Raw genomic sequence first — 25639 nt, 5'->3', positions numbered from 1 at the left:
GACCATTTTCTTTAAGCCACCGAAAGCATCTAAATTCTGATTATACATAATTTACAAACTAAAACGCTGGTGTGATATGCTGCTATGGCTACATACCATCTTGAGCAGAACTCAAAATCAATGAGTGGATCCTCGTACATCTTACACACTGAGCATTTGGTCAAGTCATAGTTTACGTTTTTAATGTTTAGAACACTAACACCTGGCATTTTGCACTAAACTCAACTGAGTGTCATTTCTTGTCATTTGTCTTTGTTGTAACTTTGCGGTTCATTACATAAATAAGTCATTTATAGTTTGCAAAACCTTGATTCCAACAGTGTAATTGAGGTGACTGAGATTTGCAGCCAGGGCCAAAAAATAAGCGTAATATTTTCACATCTAAATATTCAAGTGGCACAAATAAACAGATGTTGGTGGTGTTAGACTGGGACAGACTGAATTACAGGAGGATATATATATGTATTGCATTACTGAGTGTATAAAAAGAATCTTCTCTCCTTTCCAAACACAGTGATGTAAACAAATATTGTGTAAAGCTCTGGAGGCTGGTGAACACAAAAAGATTTGGGGCCAAAATGCACTAATTCCAACAGTTACTGTGGCAGTACCTCATGTGTCTCCCTGTTGGGAATATCAGTGAAAGACAAAAACAACACTCCAGATGCTTTCCAGCTGTTGCCGAGGGGAGGAAAAGGATGGACAGAAGAGAAACACAGCTGCAGAAAGACAAGACAAACATCAAGGAAGATAACAGCACAGAAGGCAATCAATCAATCAACAGAAATTTGTTTGTTAAAATTTCATTTATTCGTCCCTGATATACAAAACAATGTGGAATTTTTCATTGTGAAAATAGCTCTGGATTTTCTTCTGCTCCATCTGCTTGGGGCCTAAGGGTTTGCTGTGTGTATGTACAATAGTCGGACCCTAAGAGCCCTAAGGAGCAGATAAAAGATAACCCTCAACAAGCGTGTGAGGACCTGGTCTTATCAAAGCCCCTCAGACTGAACGAGAGGGAAGAGGGGAGCATGACAAAACTGACTCAGAGTCAGCGCTCAAGGGGGGCTTGTCGGAGACTGCCAGCTTCAGCCTATGCAGCAGGATTTACCAGAGAACCTTTTAAGACCAGACGGGGGAAAAGTTTCCACAGCCCAAGTGAGAGTTAGTCGTTTCTCCTCTTGAACGCAGCTTAAGTTACAAACAGTGTCTTAAATATTTTTTTAGGTTTCAAATGTAAGATGCTTTGCCAGATAAGAGAAGAGCTGATCCCTTTCATTTAGGCTTTTGGGACACGTTCCCCCTCCAAACTGTCATTTAAGACATCACTATTTTCTACACACAAGCTCCTGTGTGACGGTCCTCATATACATACATCTTTTTACACTTTTCATGTTTCTTTACAAAAATAAGGTTATCTTGCATTCATGTCATCAATTAAAACTTGGTTACAAAGTGAGATGAACATCCGTTATTGCACAAATTGATTAGAACAAAGAAAAATTACATCTACTTTGATTAAAACAGATTAATAAATATGCATCTGCCTCGGCATATGTCTGTCTGGTAGCAAATGAGATCAAAATATTGTGAAAAGACTGAAGGGGAAGCAATGAAAAGCACAGGGAAAAAAATGAACAGAAATCAGATCTCGGTCAGTCCCCTGGGTGAGGTGAGAGTGACAACAACATGTTGCCATGGTGATAACTGCATACTGCGCAAACACGTCATCCACTGCGCTATTTCAAATTTCTGTGTCTGCATGTAGAAAAAGTGCTTTGTCTACATGCATATGGAAATGATAAGTTCCTGTTCCTGTTAATAAAGCAGAAGAGATGATGCAGGCACTTGTGGAATGAACATGTCCGCAACAGACCACATGCTGGTCCCTTCAACAGTCTTTTTCTTCTGTCAGACAACCACTGTGAGCCTTCACCCCATTAGTGTTCTTTGAACTTGTACGACTGTCTTAACAGAGACAGCAGAAATGTTTCAGACAGCAAGATAATATAAAAACATAAGACAGCATGAAAATCAAACTTTATCAAATGTGAAAGTTGTTCACGTCCCAAAAAACAAACCCTCTGAATCTCTTTCAAAACAAAAAGAGAACAGTCACCATTTTAGTGTTGGTTAAGACATTAAATTATGATCTTACATTGCAGCCATGATGTTAAATATATTAATCTGTGAGTATAACTTTGTTAACCAAAAGACCCCAAACCATTTTAAAATCAGAAGATATTATAATAAAGCTCATTGGAAGACACCAATAAAAAAACAAATCATTATGACTTACAAAATAAGAGATGACAAACATCCAGGCACACAATGGCAAACCTAAAAGAGTACATCTCCCACTTGTTCCATACTCGTATTCTGTCAAGCTTTTGGTTTTGGTTAAATTCAATTGTGAAACAAACAAAATCCACATGCATTCACATGCAAAACCATGCTGTAGCAAGACAAACCGCCACTGAAAATAAAACCTGTGCAATGTTTTCAAGGCTGAAATGAAAATGGAGTGAGTTTTTGTTTAAGGCATCTGACAGTAGCATGATCCTCTGGGTTAAGATGGCCATCTTTCTCTGGGAAGATTCAGGTCAGTGGCCCACAAAAGCAAGTAAAAATGGGAGTGTAAAGAAGGAACATAAATCAATGCCTTTCTCTTTTTGTGTAGAGTATGCACCGAAGAGCCTCAAGCATTAATGCTGGTATAAATTATTAAAAACACAGTACTTAGACTCGCTGAATCAGAAACCATCTTGCCATTAAAAAGATGAGTGGCTCAAATTCCAGGTTTAATTGCTAAAACAGACTACGCAGAAGCTGGTGAAATGAGAGGCACCAAAGAGGGGACACAAACCCAGTAACAAGTACCCATCTATTGTAATGGGCAAAACCAGATTTCATGTCCCGATTGGTTAAAGGGGCAATCTGTAAGATAACGACTTGATAATTAACTCAAGCTATAAACAGTCAAGGGAAGAAATTTCCCAGAAAGTTGAAATGTAGTTTCACCACAAACAAGGAAATTAAAGTTAAGACAAGTACAGGGAAAAGTCAGCGACACAGGACAGAAAAGGTTATTGTGGATGAAGGACTTGTATACCAGACTTTCCTGCAGGAGACTAATTTTGACTTATTTTGAACCTTTTCATTCTTAATGTTAGTCTTCAGTGACAGCAGGGTCAGCTTTACGCATCAAACTTATCAGGTTTGGTTTAGGAAAAGAGCACAGTTTGGGTGAATCCTGTCAGACAGTCCTGAGGGCAAATATTTCACTGGTACATTACAGTGGTTCACTGCAAGTCCTGAAGTACAAGTTCTACAACACAGGACAGGTTTGGGCTAGCTGGTCTGCATGCTAATTTCATTCTTATTTGTCAACATCTCTACAACACTATACTTCGTGTACATTAAACATATTGAAAATGTTTAATGTATTAAACTAAAAATATTACAAATTGCCCCTTTAATTCTTAAATTAAACGCACCAAAGTCTAATCACTTGCAGATATCCACTCAGTCACTGTATCTAATAAGCTTCATAAAGACCATTGATGATTTAGAATGGTCACACAGCAGGCATGAGCAGTAATTTCTTTCCTCACTGGCATGCAAATAGTTAAACTACATGTTGGACTAATCCCTATTGGCCTGGTATAGATTTCCTTTAGTGTTTTTACACCAGTTAATCTCTTTGGATCTTGTTCGCTCATGCTATTTGCTTTCATTAATCAAGCTGCTTGTGTGTACACATTGTCATCTGGTGCTATATATGTTGAGGATGAGGGAAGATGGATACAGTGTCAGCCTCAGGACCGTTACATCATATAAAGCTGGTGGGAGGGAGGGGGTTGCTGTGTCTACAGTGGTAATAGAGGTTAGCTAACATGGCGATCAAAGACAGATTGACGAGAAGGCCCAGAGCAGCTGGTTAGGTAATGATGTCTTCATTCTTACAGCCATCCATTTGCTCACTGTTGCTCTTCCTCCCCTCCCTTGCTTCCTGCCCTCTCCATCCGCCCAACCATCTCTGGAACACTTATTAGGAGCTATATTTAGATAAGCAGAAAGAAAACCTCGACTCACTCAGTGCATCGCCGGTGTCTTGTCTGAGTGCATGTGCGCTTCTCACATGTATGTTTTTTTTATGTAAGGCTGTAGCTACAGTATTGGAACGAGTGTATATTATGAAAAGGGCTACAAGTGCCTCCACTACTGTTGACAGGCATGTCTGCTTGCATAGAGTATACTCTCAACCTGACCATTAAGACTCGGAGGGAAGAGACGAGAACACTAGGGATGATCGAAAGAGGAGGAAACGTAAAGACACAGAAATCTAAGGCATCAGTCCCCACGTATGCAAATCCATTGCCTGAGACTAACAAAAGAATAAAAAAATGGCGAATTCCAGTTAAACCCAGTGCACCTGATCAGTAAAATCATTCGAGCCGTAACGCAATGACTGAATGTGTTTTAAAGACAATAAAAATGTCATATAGGAAATAGTGGTTTGCTACCTCCCCTTGCTAAATACATGCACACTCATACCGTTTGTTTGTCATTCGCACAAACACACACTTTCTTCATTATCGTTGATGTATTTCTCTGTTAAAGTGGAAGACTCAATCAGAAAGACTTTTGCATGTTCCGTCAGTTCAAACTTTGATCCCAACTCTGATCAGCCAACATACACTAAAACTAAACAAAGTCTGATAAAAAAAGAAATCCCTTTTTAAAGATGTGAAGTCCCTTGATGCCCCTCTACCAATCCACATTTGCTCTTCAATGGGTTCCCAAGGTTAAATGGAGAGCAAGGCATGTGTTGTGTTGTGGTCCGCTCTCTCATGGAGTGTCTTGGTTGGTTCAGTGCAAGGCTCCTGGAGAAAGCACTGGGTGGTCCATGTAGAAAAGACAGAGGAGGAGGAGGAAGGACAGAAATGAGGAGATGATGGAATGAGGCTGGCGTAGCAGTAGAACTCTTTTAAGAATTAAATATTGATCCTAAGCCCTGAGGATTTTTGCATGTCTGTGGCTTTGGGGGATTAAAGACCTAAATGCCTCATCCTCATCCTCCTCTTCTTCTACCTGCTCTTCCTCCTCATCTGTTGTTCCTCACTGAGATTTCTCATCGGACTCGGAGGGGGTGTGTTCGCGGGGCAGCGACATGCTCTTGTGGCGATCCCACAGCTTGTGGAGCTCAGTGGCCTCGTTCTCACTGCTACTGGTACCACTGTCCCGGAAGCTCGCCAGAGGAGGACGCACCTTCACACCCTTCACTGTCACAGAGCCCTCAATGGCTTTACGGAGCTGGAGGAAGGAAAACGAGGCAATTAGAGCAAAAGAGTACATTCTCTCATATTTACTATAAGGTCTACTATAAGGTTTTTTTTTTTTTTTTAATGAAACTGTATGGAAATTACATTTTATGCTTTCCACCCTCCATAGTAGTGTACCAAGCTGTCCCTGTATATTAGATATTTATATATACACACACATGGATACGAGATAAAGAAATAGGCAGATGAAATAAAACATAACATTTCATTTTACTAGTCCAGAGGATATGGGTTGGGGGGTAGTTGTGGGATTTTCATTGGTGGTATTGGGCAAGTGCATTGTGGATGATAGTCATAGGTGGATCATAAAAATGTGGTGGGCTGTGGTGATGTAAAAAGGACTCAGTTGCAGGACAGGAACCAAGGTTTTATGGAGGGAGATGAAATTGTCTTAAGTTTGGTTAGTCTGCTGACAATTTAAGCCAGTGATTTATTGGTGATTTTGTAAAATGTTTGTCTTGATTATAATTAATACCATTAGGATGAGAGTGATGCTGACGCAGAGGACCCTGGACAGCTCCCCCATGACCTCTGATCAGAAGCATGTCTTGTTCAGCAAAGGCAGAATGCATGAAAATGATTGTCTGTTGCAGCGACACAGAATGTTATCAGAATACTTCATCCAGCGTGTACGATGTAGCAGCATCTAGTGCTGAAGTTGCAAATCACAACCATCTGAATATCTCTCAACTCACTCTCCCCAGGTGCTACTTTTTTTTTTCTTTTCATTCTCCTTGTCATTGTAGTTCAGTCAGATGCATCCACTATTTTTATGTTTTATTCATAATCCATTCATGTATTTCACTCAGTGACTTGCAGTTATGGATGAAAAAGTGTTCTGTGACGTTACAACCTTCGTCATTCCTCCGCCAAAATCTAATCAGTACATCTTTCAATCCAAGTGGCTGAATCCAAACTTTGTAAAATTCTGTCAAACCACTCCAGAGACCATGCTTTAAAAGTGATGGGATTCGACAGATAGACCTCCTTAAATGCACCATGGATTCATCAAAAACTTATGACTCACTTTTCAACCACGTAAAATATTAGCATGTTTACATCCTGTGTCTGAACCTATGGATATTATGAGCTAGCAGTACAATAGTGTTTTTCTACAGTTGTGCCTTGCTGTGCTGTGTGGGATAGTTTTGGAAAAGGGTGGAATGGAACTGCTAACCCTGACTTTGTAGTGGTTAAGCTATACCATACATGATCATGCCATTAGTTTACAGACTGATGCACAGGCACACAAGCCATTTTCTGTATTTCACCAAAATCTTGTCCTCGAATGGAATAGAGAGAGAAAGGTCAAAGTCACTGTGAAGTGAGGTGAGAGTGACTTTGACTGTTGACTTTTGTCTAGTGCTTTCTGAAACATTTCACATAATATGAGAAGTGAGAGGAGGAAATGACTGCACATTTATTAATCTATGCCACGTACACACAGTAGAAATGAAAAAAGCAATATGGACTGCAGTGTGTACCCTCACAGTGTACACTGCAGACTGTGTTGTGAAAACATTCATAAAAATGGCATAATTTATTCATTAGTTTGAGCTCTCTGTTTTTGAAGCACTAGTACTTGCAACTTCAGCACTAGATGGTGCTACAAAATACACACTGGATTATGTACTCTGATAACATACTGTGTGTGAAGAGGTATCATCACTAATATCTACAATACATATGTACTCTACGATGCAACTTTTACTCCTTTACTTATATCTGTTTTATTTTAATTTTCCTTTTAAATTTGAAATATTCTATGTTGCCTCATGTTGAAATATATTTTTACGGTTTTATGTTGTTTTTTAAAGGAGTGATATTTTGCTTTTTTAAATAGAATTATGCATTTTAAAACATTTCCCTGTGGTCTACATAACCTGTAAATGCTATGCTTGGGTCTGAATTCTTCATTAATTAAACTCTACAGGCCCATCTTCAACCCTATTTTTGAGTATTGACACGAGAAAGGTCGTTTTGAGCGCTGGCCCTTTAAATGCAAATGACCCCACCTCCTCCAGGTTGTTGACTGTGCTGCTCTGTCCCGTTCAGCCACTTGAATTCATTAATACAACCAACAACTGAACATTTTAGGTAATCAGCTCGAAGTTTGGACATATTTTCAGTATGGACTACAACCGCTGCTGCTGACAAACAATTATGGCATACTCGGAGAAATGTTCATTTGAAGTCTTGACCTTATGTGTGCAAATGTCGTGATGTAACAAGTCATAAAACGTAACAAATTCAGAAGGAACTGAAATGGGTTGTGGAAATCCACTCGATTTTTGCTGGAATAAAGATAGCTTTGCAGCGCCTGGACGGTTCAAATTCAAACTTTATGAACTGTTAGGGTCCAAATACACAAATAAATGTACTGAAGTCTAACATAAGTGAGTTTTGCAAAATATGACCCCTTTAAATTCCCTTGTTGGTAAAAGGTGCTATACAGTTAAAACATACCTTGGCTAACCTCATGCTTTTTTGACTTACACTTGTCTATTTTTGATTCTATATTATATTATTATTCATAAGAAACTAAATAAAAAGAAATATGGGCATTAAAAATAAATATTCATACATCTGAAAATGCAAATAAAGTCAAAATCTCTTTGGAGCAGCAGGAAAGTTTGTTGCAGTTCTCTACAGTCTCTTTAATCCCATCTGTCTTTCCTCTCAAAGAGGGTATTATTGAATTTTCTCTTTTCTTGGGCCAAGTTTGTCATTTGGCTGATAGGGTGAAGGATTTGGACGCTACATTGCTGAAAAGAATAGTGCCTATAAGGTGGAAATAATGCACTATAATCACGTACTCGCATCCCTGCAATTCTTGTTGTCCATATGGACCAGCATGCAATGACATAACAGTGGATCTGAGTGACAGACAGGCAGAGGCTGGGCTTTATCTGCCTTGGCTGGGGTTTTGTCTGCTGGTGGAACGCAGAACAAAAAGCGCCTAAATGTCAGAGACAGGCAACTGACACTGCACTTAGCAACAGTCCTCTCACCACTTCCTGGCAAATTCACAAAGAATGAGGGGTTTTAAATTGTTTGTGAGGAAGGAGAGATGGGGAGAGAGAGGGGACGAGATGGAGAATAGAGAGACAATAGATAGAGACAGCAATGTTAAGCAGCCTTTTGTCTGTGACAGTACGTATCAGGCAGAGGGAGGAGGAACCATTAATGCCAACTGAAATGTCTTTGTGTATATGTGTGTTTGTACAGGATGATGATGATGCCTCCCTCTAATGATTCTGACAGTAATTTTACATTTATGAAAGCACTGGATATGCCGCCTGTGTAAATGGTGACAGTCACTACTTTTAGATGGTGGAGAATCTGACAGAAAATGGAAGGCGAAGGGTTTTGAAGCAGCCAAAAATCACGAACTAGGTCCTTACCTCTTTGAGGGACACAACACCTATGAGGCGCCCGATGCTGGTAACGTAGGCGTGGTCCAGGCCCAGCAGGGAGAAGATGGTGTGGGTCTGCAGGAAAACAATATACAAGAATGAAAAAACACAAACAGACCAAATTGTGACGGTTCCTGCTTCATAAAAGAAATGGTGTTCAGTTAGGGAACAACTAGAAATGATCCATTGAATTTAATTATCTAATGCTCATTCACAATGTCCTCTTTCAACTAGTAAAATGTTCAGCTTAATGGAATACGATCACTGTGGGAAATGGATCATTGGGACTCTTGTAGAAAGTTCTTTGGTGGAGCCATTCACAGTATTTCACATGTTCATTTGAAGAGATGGAAAATAGCTGGTTTTAAAGCTGCCAAACCACCTAAAAGTTCAATGATTCCCAAGCAAGGGTACATGGACCACATGGGGTACTTCCACAGTTGCCTGGGGCTACGTGTAAAGTAGATTTGATTTAAAACAAACAAACAAAAAAACACACAGAAATGCACATGCATTTCTTAGGAAGGTAAAGCAGCATTACTAACTTGTGCCATTTACCATGTAGGCAGTTGTTAAATCCTTTTAATCCCACACATTGCAGTTCAATGTATGCAAAAACTAGTTACCTAGCATTTAGACAAATTGAAACAGAATTTAAATGCATAGAGGACACTAAAAGAACCAAACCCTTCAAAGTGCAAACATGAACTGTAAAAGAGTTAACTAAATGTGTAAATAAACAGGCTAATGGTAACAGTTGATTGGCATGAAAAATAAATAAAATATTTCTGCATGATTAATCATGTTAAAAATTATTTATGGTCCATATGTGGAGAATTTGGCAGGTCAGTAAAGGGGGTCTTAAGCTCATATGATGGCTTTAGGGGTCCACCAGGCAAAAAAGGTTGGTAACAAATGAAAAACAGCTCTATTTCATAACTGTATATGAGTCACTGTTTATTAGGGATGTTTGTGTGACTACAGCTGCAAAGCAGAGGCTCTGAACTGTGACGACCACACATTAACCTGGAACAGCTGTCTCATAAATGGGGTCAAAATTAGGTCGAACACGACTGAATGGGGAAGAAATGTCAAGGCCAGTTTCTAAGAATAGAGCTGAAGCTAGTTTCATCATTTGTGTCATAAGTTACTTGTATTCATGAAACATTTGCTCTTTCTACAGCATAAGCATATTTCCAGTTATATAAAAAAATAACCATGTAACAGCAGCTGAGGAAAAACAAGGCCTAATTTCTACGCAGTGAATAAATGAAAAAAACAACAACAACAACAACAAAACAACAACATAAAAGAAGAATGCATACTCAGCGGAAATTGAGGTCATAGTTAAATGGCACTAGTGACATTTATGGCTTTATACATCCATTTCTACTTTGTTTTCCAACTTTGATACCATTAAAAATGGAGGCTTTGCATATTTCCCTCACTTGGTTCGACCGTATTTAAACTCCCTGCCCTATTACTAGTGAGGCAGGGAGTCTGCATTTTCTGATGCAATGACTGCATTTTCCTGTGGGGATCATTAAAGTTTCATTTATTCTTATCCCCACTACTACAGTTACCATGGATGAGTGTATCAGTGTACCCCCCCCCACCCCCCCTCAAAAAAAAAAAAAAAAAAAAAAAGCAAGCAAGAGGTAAAAAATGTTCAGTGTTGAATCTCAGAGGTTGCAGGACAGACACTAACTGGACTCTTTTAGTGTTTAATGGGGAAGAGAGGGCTTTTGGGACATTAGAAATTGATCTGTACCAAAAAGAGGAAGCAGTGCCAAAACAAAAAAAAGCTTGTGTGTAAAAGTTCTGTTTAGACCAGGACCAGCAGTAAAGAGTTCCCCCCACTGGAGGGTTTAGTAGCATCACCAGGGACACAATCAGCTCACCTCAAATGTAGCCCATTCACTTCATCTATTTAATATTCAATTCACTGAAAGTTGTCTTTCAGCTAAAACAAGTACATAGTTTTTTGCTTGTAACGCAATCATGTGACAGGGGAATAAACAAACAAAAATGTTGTGCTCAGCAAAGACTTTTAAAAATAAATCATGATTATGCAGTGACATTATCATCAATAGCTCCAGACTTCAATATGGACAGTTTTTATTAGAACTACTTTCTACAGGATTATTTCTAAGGCTGTGTATTAAATTTATAAGGTGCCTTGAGATAAGAATATATTACAATTAGCACCAAAACTAGACTGAGTTGTATATTACTTTTATTATTAACATTAACAGTTGTTTTTTAATTTATTGCATTATTTTATGCTTTTATGTAAAGTGTTTGCGAGTTCTATGAAAAGCACTATGAGAATAAAATTTATTACTCTAATTAATATAAACACTTATCATAAGTTTTGCCAAACCATATGGGAGAAGAGAGTCTGTGAAAGAAAACAAAATTGAAATTCCAGTCGACTACTTATGCCCAGGTGAACTACATGCACAACTATTGACTGATTTAACATCAAAATTTGTATCAAACTAACAATACTGATTTAAGTCATACTTCCATCATGATTGTGATATGAACATTTGTGATCAAGACACAAGAATATATTATTTTATGTACATATGCCATGCATTTGTACCATTTAGCCAATCATATGAAGCCTGTCAACTAGCCATTGCCCTCAGTGGTTTTAATTAGTTTTTTAAGACCGTTTATTTTTTGCATATAACATTGTAATTGTAATATTAAAAATAAATCTTACAGTACATTAGATTTTCTTCATACTGTGCGGCCCTACAAAACAACAGGGAAGATGCATTTATGATTAATGCTGAAATCTGACATTTAAAGACTTGTCCAAATAAAATGTACATGTAGGTACCATGATAAATACAAGAAAAATATTCTTTTGTGAATTCATGTGTGTGCTTTAATGGTTTTAGCAATCCATTCTATGGTGGCTGGCTACAAAAATGAGCTGATCCGCAAATCTAAGACAGTGGAGTCACTTTGAGGCCTTTTAGTCCATTTACTGTGATGTTAAAGCAAAAGTGACCTTAGTAACATTATCGTATAAATGTTCCAAGAAACACATTTATCTGTTACAAAGAATCCCACAGACAATGTGTACCAGCAACAACAGTAAACAGCGTGGGACAAATGCTAGCAGATCTAGAGAGGCAGAGCACAAGAGCAGGGCAAGGTGTAGAGAAAATAACATCACACACACACACACACATACACACCTACACACAGGCCTGCATACAGCACCGGCAGTAGTGGCGGGCGGTGTTTAATATGCTGAGGGAGATTGTGCGTGGTATTGGCTTTTGGCAGTGTGCAGCGAAGGGAGGGGAGCGAGATGGATTGGTGCAGGATCCCTCTCTTAAATGTTTAAAGAGTAGTCACACAGAGACCAGAAGAGAGAGAGCGAGAAAGAGAGAGAGAGACATATGAATGGAGGACAATAGGGCAGTGGAAAAAAGAATAAGTGTGTTTATGTGTATAGTTTGCAGAGAGTGTTTTAACAGTGAAATGTGTCTGTGTATGCATGGGTATGTTTGAGCCTCTTTCAGAGTGCACAAGTGTGCCGCAGTCAGAAAACTAAATCAACATAAGGTCTGAAGAGTCTCCTTTACGCTGCACTCGTATTCTCAGTCGTGACATTGGCTTTTGTGTGTTTGTGCTCTTTGGGTATTTTCTACCAACTATCTTCAGGGGAAAGCTGCTCCAGCATGCTTAAAGTCGCTAATATTTAACATTGAGCTCATCTGTGTTCATGATGTCACCATTTAAGGATTTCTATATGTTAGCACTATCGTAATAGAGTGGTTATTAGTCATCTAGAACAGAAACGAATGAGGGAAACAAAGGGGGTAATTGATTGGTAGTTGGATACCTCCATTAACAGCCTCTCCACGTGCCCATCTGACTGTCCATTTGTAGACTAAATGAGCTGCTGTTCACCACCATTCACTGAACAGAATCAATGCAGAGTCTACATACAGTATATCTCCTTTTAGATTTAAGGGGCCATATGTAGTAGTTACACTTTCAAATATTAAGAGTGTTTAGAATAAAGAGCTCTTAAATTCTGCCAAAGACACCAATGCACTGGATTATAGAGATATGAACTGAATCTATTGATGACAGGCTGATGGATGTAAGTGACCACTAGAGGGGGCAGTGAGTCAAAGTTTTAGTTTTAGAGTCAAAGAAAGCGACAAAGTGATAAAAGCTGGAAGCACTGTTGTTTTCGTCACTGGACAAAGCTCTAAATGAAAAGAATGGAGTTTGATGATGAAATGGCAGTGTTTCTTCAAAACAGGTGAGTTTGATTATGAGGCTCATTTTGGTGTAAAGTTATTGTTTGTTGATCCACAGTTCAGATCAAACGGTGACAGTTCTGTCTTTGGATGATTCCAAACAGATTTTTAGTGCCACTACTGACAACACAAACCATACAGACAACAGGAGTGATTTGTGGTTTTACTGTGGCTGTTTTCAGTCTAACAACAGAGCTAAGCTACAGCCTCAGTCACAAATGCCGTTGCGAACGGCTAAGAACACTGTGCGAAAGATTTGTGGACCATTTCGTACGACCTTCTCAAGGCGGCCGTATAAGAATGGAGTGTTCATGGAGTGTTCGTGGACCGTTCCTAAGTTTGTAGCCAGGTGAGCGATGTTATCCAAGATTTTCTACGAACGCAGTACAAAGCCCCCTTTTGCATGGTACACTAACGAATGCCTTATGAACTATGTAAGAACAACGCACGACGTTCGTGGATCAGGAGGCCTTTTCTAGGACCCGCATGTTCCTGCGGTGGCCACAAGAAGATCTCAAGAGCACATTACGGTGCTATTAGGGGTCCCTTACGGTGTTCACATGAATGGATGCACAGACAGAGATTCACACAGCATTCTTAAGGTGGACATAAGGTGTTTCTAGGCGGTAGTATGGCATTCGTGGTGTTCTTAGAGGGGTCGAATACAAACTGTCAAGACGGAGTGAATGACTGGACTCAAACGCATGGTGCAGAACATATAAAGAATGAAGTGTTTTATTAACAGAAAAATAAGCTTGAAAAACACAACACCAAACCTGCAGAAAGACAATATACCGTCCACAGTACCCGGGTGACAAGGATCAGGCTGATGGAGAGAATGTGCGTGACGGACGGTTAGTTTTTTTAACATTCAGTTCCCTCTATTACTCTTGGGGATCTTTGTTTTATTCTTAAACCTTCTCCTTCAAATTTCTTAATTTGATGTCTTATTGTGACTCCTAATTTCTAACATTCCAGGTCAGTTTCCCTAATACGTCACAGGAATGCTGTTCGGCACCATGAACAGCGCACGATTCCAAACACAGAAAATGCACATTCTAAAACATTTAACATTAAAAAAAAAAAGCTTAACATAGCTTAATGTCTGAAAGGAGCTCCAATCATCACGAAATTATGCATGGCCGTCTCTAATGCTGGGATAGGCTCCAGTGCCTCTGTGACCATCTGGAGGATAAAGCGTTTGAGAAAATGACTGACTGACTGACTGACTGAATGAATGAATGAATGAAAAAAACAACACTCTCAGATTAAACAATGTTACGTTTTTTGCAGAGGTGAAAGTAGACATGACTGCAGATGTCCACACGAACTTTGGTGATGATTGATCACTGTTCTGGGGCATTAAACTACATTAAGCTGCTTTTTATGTTAAGTGCTTTAGAATGTCCCTCTTCTTCCTCTGCTGTGGGACCAAAATAGTCAAAACAACCACTGGATCTTCCTCTTCTTCATCTTGTAGCTGTAGAAGTTTCAGTCTTGTGGGCATTATTACCATCTTGAATACAATGATCATGACATGGGATGGAGTACACGGCCACTGTTTATATACTGATCTAAATATTCTGAAACAGCGTAAGGTCTTCCTACCATCGACTTGAGAATGCCGTGAGTTTCACGTAGGGCTGACGTACACTCACCTTCCGACAAAATAATTTGTGAAGTGGCCGTAGGTCTGACGTAGGAAGGTCTCAAGGCACTCTTAAGAAGACCGTGACAACTGTACGGTGTTTGTGGGACACAAATTCATGGTGTTTTCTCACGGAAGCCTCAAGATGCTCTTGCAGCAGCCATACGAACTTCATAAGACAGCCGTAAAAAATGACTGCTCCCTCCACGAATGTCTATGAGCTCCACAACTCGTACGACCCGGGAGATTTGTACAGGCCCATCGTTTGTACAAAGCTTTGTGACTGAAGCTTAACAGAGCTATAATGTAAACTATCAGCTGATGCAGCACATGAACATTATAAGACACATTTTTATTTCGACCCACTAACCAAAACAACCAGCTACGAGATTTAGTTTGAAGAAAGTGTGATGATTCTTTGAAACTGGTGTATGTGACATAAACCACCTAACTACTTTATTCAATGAATGATACACTGTGGATACACATCATTGATTCACTGGTGATTTTGGTAGTCCTAAGTGTGTTCTGGTATGCATCTTCCCGCTGCTGTTGAGAGTTTGGAAAATCAATGCTACATGCAACACCTTTAAGGAGCTGAAATCTGCTCAAAAGCTTTATAGATTCAAGCTTATTTGGAGAATCCTTAAAAGTAGCCATATTTAATGAGAAATGCATGCCCTTTTGATGTCACTGTACACCACAGGACCACCCATAATAAGTGAGAGAAGTTCAGTCTCCAGCCGTTTCTGTTCATAATGTAAATTACCATTACTCGTAGTGAAACTCACATGACATGAAGACTATACTGATGTTTTACCTGTGGGATGCACTATGGAGAGCTTTTACAAACTACTACTACCATGTGGTGATGTCTATCTTGGTGCAACGTATTAAGAGCAAAACTACCACGTATACAAGGAAGGAGACTGGATGTTCGAAGATGTTTCCGAACACTTGAAACACAACCTTTTCTTTTTCCATTTGTATCTTTTTCTAAACAATGTTGACTCAATAGGTAAGTGGTAGTGGATTTGTTCTAGTAACTGCATTAAATAAGATAGAGTTCTTATTACCCAGCAGTAGTAGGAACACACATTTGTGCCGTGCTATGCAAGACACACATCGAGTTTCAGCTGCAGTTATATTTACAATCAGACCTTATGCAGTGATGTGCGCTCCACCAGCTGGAACGGGGCGGGGTCGATCTTGCAGTTGTTGAAGTTGACCTGCTCATCAAGCTGCATCTCCTCCCACTCGGCAATCTGCAAAACATTAAGAGGAGCAGGGGGAGGAGGGAGGAGTTATGGGAGTCAAACTGCGTCGCTTCAAAGTAGCTAACAAGAGATTATTTCTCATACAAACATTTCAACCAGACTCTTCACACCAGGCCAATCATTTACGGCTGTCTGGGGATAAAACTCAGAGTGACAGAGGTGTGTAATAGAGGACATTAACACAAGACGGCTTTATGTCGGGTGTTAGTCACTAATCAGTAGGCAAAATGCATCAAATAATCCACAGCCAGAACCTGACAAATCCTCTACCTCATGATAGGCAATCAATGGGCCAGCATCGCACTGAACGACTCCATAAATCATATGAGACCTACAACGATGTACGACAAGGAAGGTGAACGGCCGACGAGGAAAAGAAGTTAGTGAGCGGCGATGACAAGGCAGACGTATGAGAGGTAAAAGTGGTAAAAGTGGAGTGATTGGGAGAGAAGTGTGAAGAATGTGAGTCTGACAGAGCGGAAATGAGAGGTACTGTTGATGGATGAATTATGAATGATGCGATATCCAAAAATATAAGAGTCCAGGATAATCAGCTCGTCGGGGAATATTCAGAAATCTGAAAAGCCCAAAAGTCTGTCAAAACCTCCCTCCAACGTATGTTAAAAGAAAAGGCTTGTGATGCTGGTTCCACTGACGTCTAAAGACTTCATCTTCTGTGAAGTAAATAACTTCTCAGTAGTGGCATCCATTCCATGTTATTTTAATGATATAGGTACTGTAGTGTTTTCTACATCTGAAAATACCAGAACCAAATTTCCAGACATCTTGGTATATTTTCAGATGATTCAAATGGTGCACAAACAGTTAGATGTTTTTTTTTTGTCAGTAATGTGAAGGATTCTTTGCAGCTATGCTATTACGCTGCCACGTAATGGCCGCAAGATTATAGCTGAGGTACTGTAGCTCATACAAATCAATTAGCACTAAACCCTGGACGACATTCAAGCGGCTCTGTGTAGGAGTGTGCTTCTGCTTTGCTTTCGATGACATGAGTTCCCTCTGGCCCGTGCTCACTCTTTCTCACAGTGGTAAACTTTTTGGCAGCACTGGCTTCCTGTTCCAAATGCCATGAAAAACACCAATGTCTGATCCATTTGTTTGGAGGATTTCTGAATTTATTACCTTCAGATAACAGAAAAGCAGCAATAGTCAAGCATAATTTTCAAGAACAGTCGAGTATAGCCTTCTATACTACTAGGATCCATGTTTGTTTGTTTTGGGAGGGGTGGGTTCCTGCAGTTGCATATTGACCTCACGTAGGTGTCCATTAATCTAGATAATAATCTCCAACAAAGGCACAATTTACTCCTGTCTGGCTGATCTTTGTAAACAACTGTAATTCCTAGCCATTGGACAGAATCATTTGGCTTTTTTCCTGAAGGAACTAAATAACAATGATCTCCCTACAAAGAGTTTTAGATGTAGTACAGGAACACTTTGGAGGACCACACCAATTCAGATTCAGTAGTGTTGGCCCTTGTGTTGTTGTGGTTTGGAAAACAAAATAAATAATTTTTATGGCAAATCAAAATGTTTCATCCAAAACTGACTGACTGACCATAACTAGCTAACCGCTCTGCAATCAGGGCGAGTTGTTTTGCGGAACTGATTGTTCTCCTGAAGCTGTTTTCTGATCGAGTGACCCTTTCATTGTCTCTATATGTGGGTATTCATCTGTTACGTGACTGAGAATCTGTCTCACCTCTCTGATGGTCATGTCGTCTTCCACATCACCATCATCCTGCAGAACAGAAACAACAGTAGAGCAGTGAGTACAGTAAAGCAGATATACTGCAGCACATATACACAGAGTACAGATGGTAACATGTTGAAACACCAATACAAAAGCAGCAGTGGGGAGTGGGACATAAAGAGTGATGTCCACTTCTGAACTAAGTGAGAAAAAAATACTTCCGTCCAACTGTGACCCCGCCCCTTCTCCTCTCCCCCATTTCTATGTTTGTGCATAGAAAGCAAAATGACATGCTGAAAACGCATAATTACCCATGAATCACATCATAAGTGCACTGCTGTCTTGAGACAGATGGACAGAAATGGAATGAGTGACTAAAAGAGCGACTACAGTACATTTAATGAGTGCGGGGGATGTGATGTATGAGATGTCACAGCAGATGATCATTATAATGATGGATCTACAGCGCTTTCAGAGCTCACAGCTCATAACTGACAGGCCAAGCCTGTAAAAGGGCTGGAATCAAACTAGCAACCCTGCACTCTGGAGAAAAGAACACAGTTTAGGGATAGTGAGTGTGCAAGAGCGTGCCTACAGGCTGTGTATGCAGTTGTGTGTGATGGGCTGTGAAATACGATTTCAGAGTGTTTAGTCATGTGCTTGAGTACAGGTATTTACTTTCTCAAGATTTACTGCAGGAGAATATATATGTGTGTGAATGTGTGAGAGAGAGAGATAGAAAGGCAAAGTGAGTCTGACCCAGGGGCTGATGGGAGCCCTGAGCTCATTTATCCTCATCGCTGCGGTGGCCGACCTGTTGGTAACCCAAGTGACTGTAGCCATGAGGGAAGAAAGAGAGGTGCCCTACTGTAGCATTATGTAAGCAAAGGCCAGACGTGCCCAGAGTTGATGAGTGCAAACACACACACACACACACACACACACACACACACACTGAGCACTTTATCTCTGCTGTCTCACTGATCATTCTGCTTGTCACACAACACAAGGGCACCCTGAATGTCGTTAAGAGCTGGTGTGTGTGTGTGTGGGGGGGGTTCTGTGTAAACTAAAAAAAAAAAAAGACAATCAAATCACTTTTGTGTGCGTGTGTTTTGTAGAATGAAGTACAGTTTTTTAGAGAGACAGAGCTGTGCGATTGTGCATGCAAAATAGGTGCTTTCACAAAGATTAGCTGGTCTATTAAGAGAGCAAATCTCAGCTTCTGGACACGCAGGGATGAAGTGTGTGAGTATGTGTGTGAAGTTTGTAAGTTTGCATGTGGCTCAAAGTGCAATCAGAGGAACTGTGTGGGCATATTCAACATATTCAAATAGGATTTGAATGAGCATGCGCAGGAGCGTATGCCTTTGTCGATGCTTGTGTGTGTTTGTGTGTGTGCGTGTGTGGGTGCAGACATGTGAGGCCGTTAGACTCCAGAGTGCTGACAATGGGCCGATGAAGCTGTATTGCTTGCTGTGCTGTTTCTGTGACCAGACAAAGATTAGAAAGGCCCATTGCTCTTCCTTTCCCTCCCTCCCACCTCCCCCTCCTCTTCCAGCAATCCATCTTCACTTCCATCCAACGACCTCATCACCCAGTCAATGGAAACGATCCAAGACCAGGTCAGCAGGGTACACGCACACACACACTACCTACAGTACCACAAAATACAGCTGTATCACCCATATACACCTCTGTAGGGCATTGTTAGGATTACAGAAAAACTATTGTAAGCAAACATGAAGAAGGGTTTAGACCACCTTAAACAAGGAGCAGACAAAGGAAAAACTCACCCACAAACTGTTGGGTTTTACACTTATTTACTAAACCTTTGGTTCCACTTTATTTAATGTGCAGATTAACTGGTTCACATTCAGTCCACTTTTGGGTTTTCCACAGCCAGTTTGACTAATGAGCCATGTAAAAGTTTCACCAAGGAGTATGCCGATCCTATACTAAGAGGATATACTAATACCACACTCCACTATAAAGAAAAGTAAAATGGCCCTCGGCAGCATTTTACTATTATGTAGATTAATTTTGTTGCATTGATGTGTGCATTTTACTGCTATACATGTCTAAGACTGAAGTCATTTCAGTTATTTTATAGTGTTGAGTAGATTAACTCAAACATATTACAGCTTACAAGATCATCATAAGTTTGTAAAAAAAATACAGCTCTGATTTCAGCTTTATGACTATATTTCTCAGGTAAAACAAGAGGGTTTGTTTTTAGGTGTAGATTTTCTCAACTGGACAATGAAACAATATTTAATCCTTCAGTTTATTACAAACCTAATGAAGATACGTTGCTTTCATTGATCAGGAAAGGGGATGAGGAATTATAGTTTGAAATGTAACTAAAGCTGTTAAACAAATGTAGTGAAATTAAAAAAGTATCATATTTGCCTATGAGATGAAGTGGAGCAAAAGTATTAAACCGCATAAAAACTAAATAGAGTACAAGTACCTCAAATTTGCACTTAAGTACTTGAATAGAAAGAGTTGGTTACATTCCACCACAGGGTTCAGAAATAATTGCAGGTAAATTCTTAAGGCAGTTAGAATAAAATAAAATTGTGATCAATATTATCAATAGATAAATGAATATTCTATTACTAATAAATGACACAGATATGGGTGTAAAGAACTCCTCTCCGCTCATTGTCCTCTGTTCAACTTATCTTTGTTGTTCCTGTAATAAAACCAGTCTATTTAGTTTACACCTAATGCTTCTACTCACTGTAATGATGCCCGCCCGTCTCCACCACCCTCTAAACAGTGCAACAATAAGTACTTATCACACACATGCATGCAATTAACTGCTGCTGATGCTCACTTTCCAAATTCCATTATTGCCTTATCTGTGTATCTGATTAAACTGAGACTTTAACACAATTGTAAAGTAAAATCATTAATGACTTTGTGCAAACTACCATAGTGTGAAGAATAATAATGCTGTGGGGAAGGCAGATTAGTAGCAGACTCTAAAACAGAGAGAGCTGAAACAAATTTGTCAACCTGAATGTATTCGATATCAAGCAACAAATCAGTTCAGCCTCAAACTGAATTACGGCCCGTATGTCATCCTCATCTACTCCAGATAAGTTCACTCTCCTTTTGGTCTCTCCTGTGTTGTCTGAAATTATTCAGGAAATGAAAACTTCAACTTTTCTGAATATTCTTTCTATCAGATACCTGAAGGACAGTTTTAATGTGGCCTATCTCTTCGTGCTTTCATTTAACCTAGTTTGAACGACCTAACACTTGACCCTATTGATTATTAACCTACTTAAAATTCCACTGTCTTGCTAAAGCACTTAACAAAATGTTTAAGCAGCCTCCTTTTGCTTTACTAATGACAATACAGAAAACCTGTGGTGGGTGGGCGGGTTTAAAGGAGCTATTTGTAATATACTGTTGCCCATAATGTTGGAATAATTTTGTTTTCAGACACATTCCTCTTTTTATTCCTATTTATATGCATCAGTAATCACCTTTGACTAGGTGTAAAGAGCACAAACTGGGTCCCAGTTGCACTTTATCGATCGCAAATACATCATATTATCACAACCATTTCATGAGAAACAGTAAAAGTATTTTATTCCAAATTTATGAGTGACAGTGTATTTCTGCTTAATCATCATTAGTGTGTTTAGAAAAAGTGTATATCAGTATGCCATATATATCACTGTATTATTTTACAGATATCCATTTTAACCATGAGTCCTTTTATCACTTTGACCACTAGAGTGAGTACTGAACCACTGGGAACTCAGTGGTAGCGCACAGGGTCATTTCTAACTTCTAATTAACATGGCCATGTCATGTCTACTGTCTGAGGTAAAGAAAAATATGATGATAATTGCCTGAATGTGTAGTTCTATAAAAACTACGCTGTTAATATCTTGTAAAGTCACAGTGACATCTGTGTTTTAGTGGCCCATTTGCCACCGTAGAGGGAGGGGAAAAAAAAAAAAATCACACAATAAATGCTTCTATTGACCTTAACTTTCCCTATCTTATAATAATAATAATAATCTGTAAATTTGTTCAGTATATTAGACTAATTGCTGTAAAGCTATTTTTGAAAATAAAGTAGAAATACACTTAAAATAGTGGGAAATGATTATGATTATGATGGGATTTTTACGATCCGTCTGTCACTTTGATGGACAGCGTGAAAGTCAAACATAACCTATGATTTACATGATGCTTTTAGTTCATTTCAGCAAGATTGGGTTGCAACACTGGGCCATAAATCCATCTTAAATTTTCAGTAACTACTTCCTAGGATTAAATTCTGCACTAAATTGGTTTACACCATTATAAAGGAACCTGATAACCTCAACAGGAAGAGTAATATCATCAGCTGTAATTTAACTATTATGACTTCAATCCCAAGCTCTTGTCACATGTAAAGGAGAAATGTGTCTGCTTGCATTGACTCAGTACAGTTTAGCTAAAGTGAGCCAACCTGCACTAGTGGATGAGAGCTATAATCACCATATTGCAAATTTTTTCTAAAATGTTAACAAAATATTTTCCCAAAATAAACTTAAGAACCATATTCCAGTAATGTATGACTATGTTTATATGTGTATTTTTATATATGTATAAGTGTACGTGTAAATGCATAAAAATATGCCTCTACAATCAGTTGTAATTATTGAACATTCATTATTCTCCTTTTGTGCTTGTTTCTTCTTTTTCTTTTCTATACTTTGACATACTCTGAATAAATGATCAGTCGCTCAAACCTTAATTTAAAAAGGGACATACAGTATATTATGAGGCTAACTGTAGTGCTGTAAGTTAGCTGTACAACTGTTAAACCTTGCGGTTAGACAGTGTGAATGCTTAGTAATGACTTATGTCTGTGAAAAGTAACGCTTGTTGTTAAACTTTTCAATTTACATTTTTAAGTGTGACATAATTTTTGTGGTTTAACTTTTTTAAGTCTACAACACTGAATAGCTCATGAACACTTCATAAAGCCAAATCATGTCCACTCATTTATATGCAGATAATACTAAAATATATTTCAAATGTATTTTAAACAAGGGAAAGAAACAGGTTGCTTTCATCCAAATTACACAAGGCTTTTATAATTTATTAATTTCACATGATTGAATTCCTAAAACGTGTATATCTGAAATTGGCCTCAGCAGTTGAAGGCTCCAGATGTTACAGGAACTCAGCTCATTATCTGCCTGCATCAATGATAAGAGACACTTTTCATAATAATGCAGAACAAACATGTCAAAGCTGTAACAAAGCTTCCTTCAGCAAAGGATTTTTCACAGATTGTAGACTCTCTCAAGTGATCTCTGTCTAAATTATTTCTTATTGTTATGTCTGCTTTTCAGCCAGCAGAGTGATAATTTGCTGTATGATTTTCGTACTTTTCTTTTTAGTCCTTCTGGTAGATGTCAAAGGTGGATAAATAATGACATGCAGGCTAAAGCATTTTAATATCTGTTCAACAACAACAAAAGATTTTAACTTGTTTTGGTCTCTAGGTCTTGTTTCCTCCACAAAGGGTCATACTGTGGCAGGAAAGTGTAACCAGCAAAACAGCTACTCAGAATGTTTCAGGGACTGAAAACTAGGACTCATTATTCACCCAAAATGTGCAAAAACATGTGCATGTACTCCTGTAGTGTTGTTGTACTGACAAGCTACGAGGACACATACTCCTCGACACTTTAACTCACGTTGTCATTTGTGCTGGTCTTTTTGTTTTCATGTTTCTGTAGCAAAAGGAAATATGGAAAGAATTAAATAAAAAATAACGATAATTTAAAGAGAAGCGGGAAAAAAAATTCGAAGAAATAAAGACAAAGGAATGATGCCAAAAAATTGAGCCCACAAGCCATCATAAATAAAGTATAGAGGCATTGTGAAGACGCAAGAAGGGAGAAAAATAATGAGAAAAACAGTGAGGAGGGACTGAGAGGCTTTTTCTGAAAGAGACAACTGATGTCATTTGGCCTGCATCAATATTTCACAGCCTAGATGGAAGCAAAAGGGTGGGGGCTATGGCCAGATGACTGAGATATGAAAAGGGGAGAAGGGAGGGATTAAGAAAAGTCGTAAAGATGGACGTAGAGCGTGAAGCAGAGCTGCAGAGATTAAACCAGACCCAGAAACAAAGAACGAAAGGCAGGATGCATTGTGTGAGCGGAGCTGGTGGAAAAGGAGGAGAGAAGCAATAACTTGATTCCTCTTCCGCCGCGGGGGTGTAAGTCTGAAGTCTTGGGAAAAGAAATTTGATAAATTTGTTTGTCCATACTCCTGCACAGGCCTACGAAGCCAGATGGATTCAACGCAACACTGCAATCAGCATCACACTCCGCCATGTGCACTGCTGCATGTTAATAATAACTCCTGATGACAAGGGAAACAAGCCCGCAGGCTTAGTGTACAGTAAATGTGCACACACTAAGTGCTGCAGGGGGTTCATTACTAATTAGCTCACTGCAAGGCAATAATGACTAATATGCTTCTCAGCCCACTTAACACATCCAAAAATTCACTACACTAATAATGCACCATCTGTCTCAGCACTGACCATACAATATGCTTCTCATGGGTACACTTAACAAATCAGCCTACTTTATTTAATTACAACCTGCAGTGTCATTTGGGGGCCACTGGAAACTTAACAGGTGCTTACCAAGTCAATCCAAAAGTGCAGATATGGCACAGAAACTTAAATGGATCTGATAAAAAGAGGAATATGTGTAATAGATCCAAGATACATGCCATTTCCAAAAAATATTTCGAACTAAACACCACAGTTTGTTGTTACATGCTATGGATATTGTAACTTTATATGCATGTGTTAAAATGCAGCTCAATGTATATGGATAAAAGTGTTAAAGACAGATGTACTGTAGGTATGAGAATTACATCACATAATAGTATTGGAATATATTTATACAACAAAAATTGACAGTGAGCCAGTTGAGAATAGTCTATATCTTTATGCATCTAACCATTGATGCACTGAAGTGTTCCTCTTTAATGTTGCAGCTGGTAATTACAGAGTTACAAATAATAAGAATAAGATTTAGCAGATTTTATTTCATATTAATAATATGAATCCACAAAGTTATCTGTAATAAATGCAGTGAAGTAAAAAGCATAACATTCATCATATAAAATATAGTGAAGCATACAAATAAAGTGGTAGAGAATGGAGATACTAACACTTCACATACTTAACACTTAAGTACTGTTCATCTGTAAAGGTAGTAGTAACTAAAAAAAACAATCCGGGAAGGTTATAAACTCAGAGTCAAACACCAACCATTGTGTCACATTATGGATTGAACCAATAAATCACATTTTCTTTAAAGGGTTACATGTATTGCTTTTCATCACCCTGAATTCACTGATTTTGATGTGATCTCAGTGCATTTAAGCTGCAGGAGCCAAAATCAGGATGTCAGAACTTAAAACTACATACCTTCCTTCCGCAGCTCTCTCCTCTCTGTCCAAATCAAAAAACTAAACATAAACCTGGATGATCTGAGGCCATGTCATACCGTTTTGGAAGTAAATTGTGTCCAGATCACGTCTGACAGTATCTGATCAATTGTCGGTGATTATAGGTGTTAATAATCATATATTAAAGCGTCGTACCAGTCTTAAAAGGCCTGTGATTAAACAAAAATCTCAGTGTACATTTTCTACAGCCTAAAAACATAAACAGCAGTACATGCCTAAGTCTCAGGTCCTCTCAGACCATTTGAATGATCTAATTCATATCCAATATGCTAAAGGTGATTATGGAATTTTGCCCAATGACACAAAAAAACGTTCAAGCACTGCAATGCCCTAAATGCACCACTAGTGATAGAAAAAACATACTAACTACAAAGAACGAACTGCTCATTTAAAAAAAAAAAAACTAAACAAAAAAAAAAACTTTAA

General features: G+C 38.9%; 1 protein-coding gene across 2 annotated transcripts in view; it reads right to left on the bottom strand.

The window, feature by feature from the left end:
- Nucleotides 1-794: 794 nt before the first annotated feature.
- The window catches only part of clcn2c (chloride channel 2c), a 212325-nt gene continuing 187480 nt past the window's right edge, over nt 795-25639 (bottom strand). For both annotated transcript variants that reach the window (XM_030152536.1, XM_030152537.1), the window contains 4 exons: nt 17705-17743; nt 15865-15969; nt 8750-8836; nt 795-5316 (listed from right to left, as the gene is read on the bottom strand). In XM_030152536.1, coding sequence (XP_030008396.1) covers nt 5122-5316; nt 8750-8836; nt 15865-15969; nt 17705-17743 — 426 coding nt within the window. In that variant the 3' untranslated portion in view covers nt 795-5121. The remainder of the gene's footprint in view (nt 5317-8749; nt 8837-15864; nt 15970-17704; nt 17744-25639) is intronic.

The sequence above is a fragment of the Sphaeramia orbicularis genome, chromosome 13 (assembly GCF_902148855.1).
Source record: "Sphaeramia orbicularis chromosome 13, fSphaOr1.1, whole genome shotgun sequence".
Taxonomy (NCBI): domain Eukaryota; kingdom Metazoa; phylum Chordata; class Actinopteri; order Kurtiformes; family Apogonidae; genus Sphaeramia; species Sphaeramia orbicularis.
This window is presented reverse-complemented; position numbering and strand designations above follow the sequence as displayed.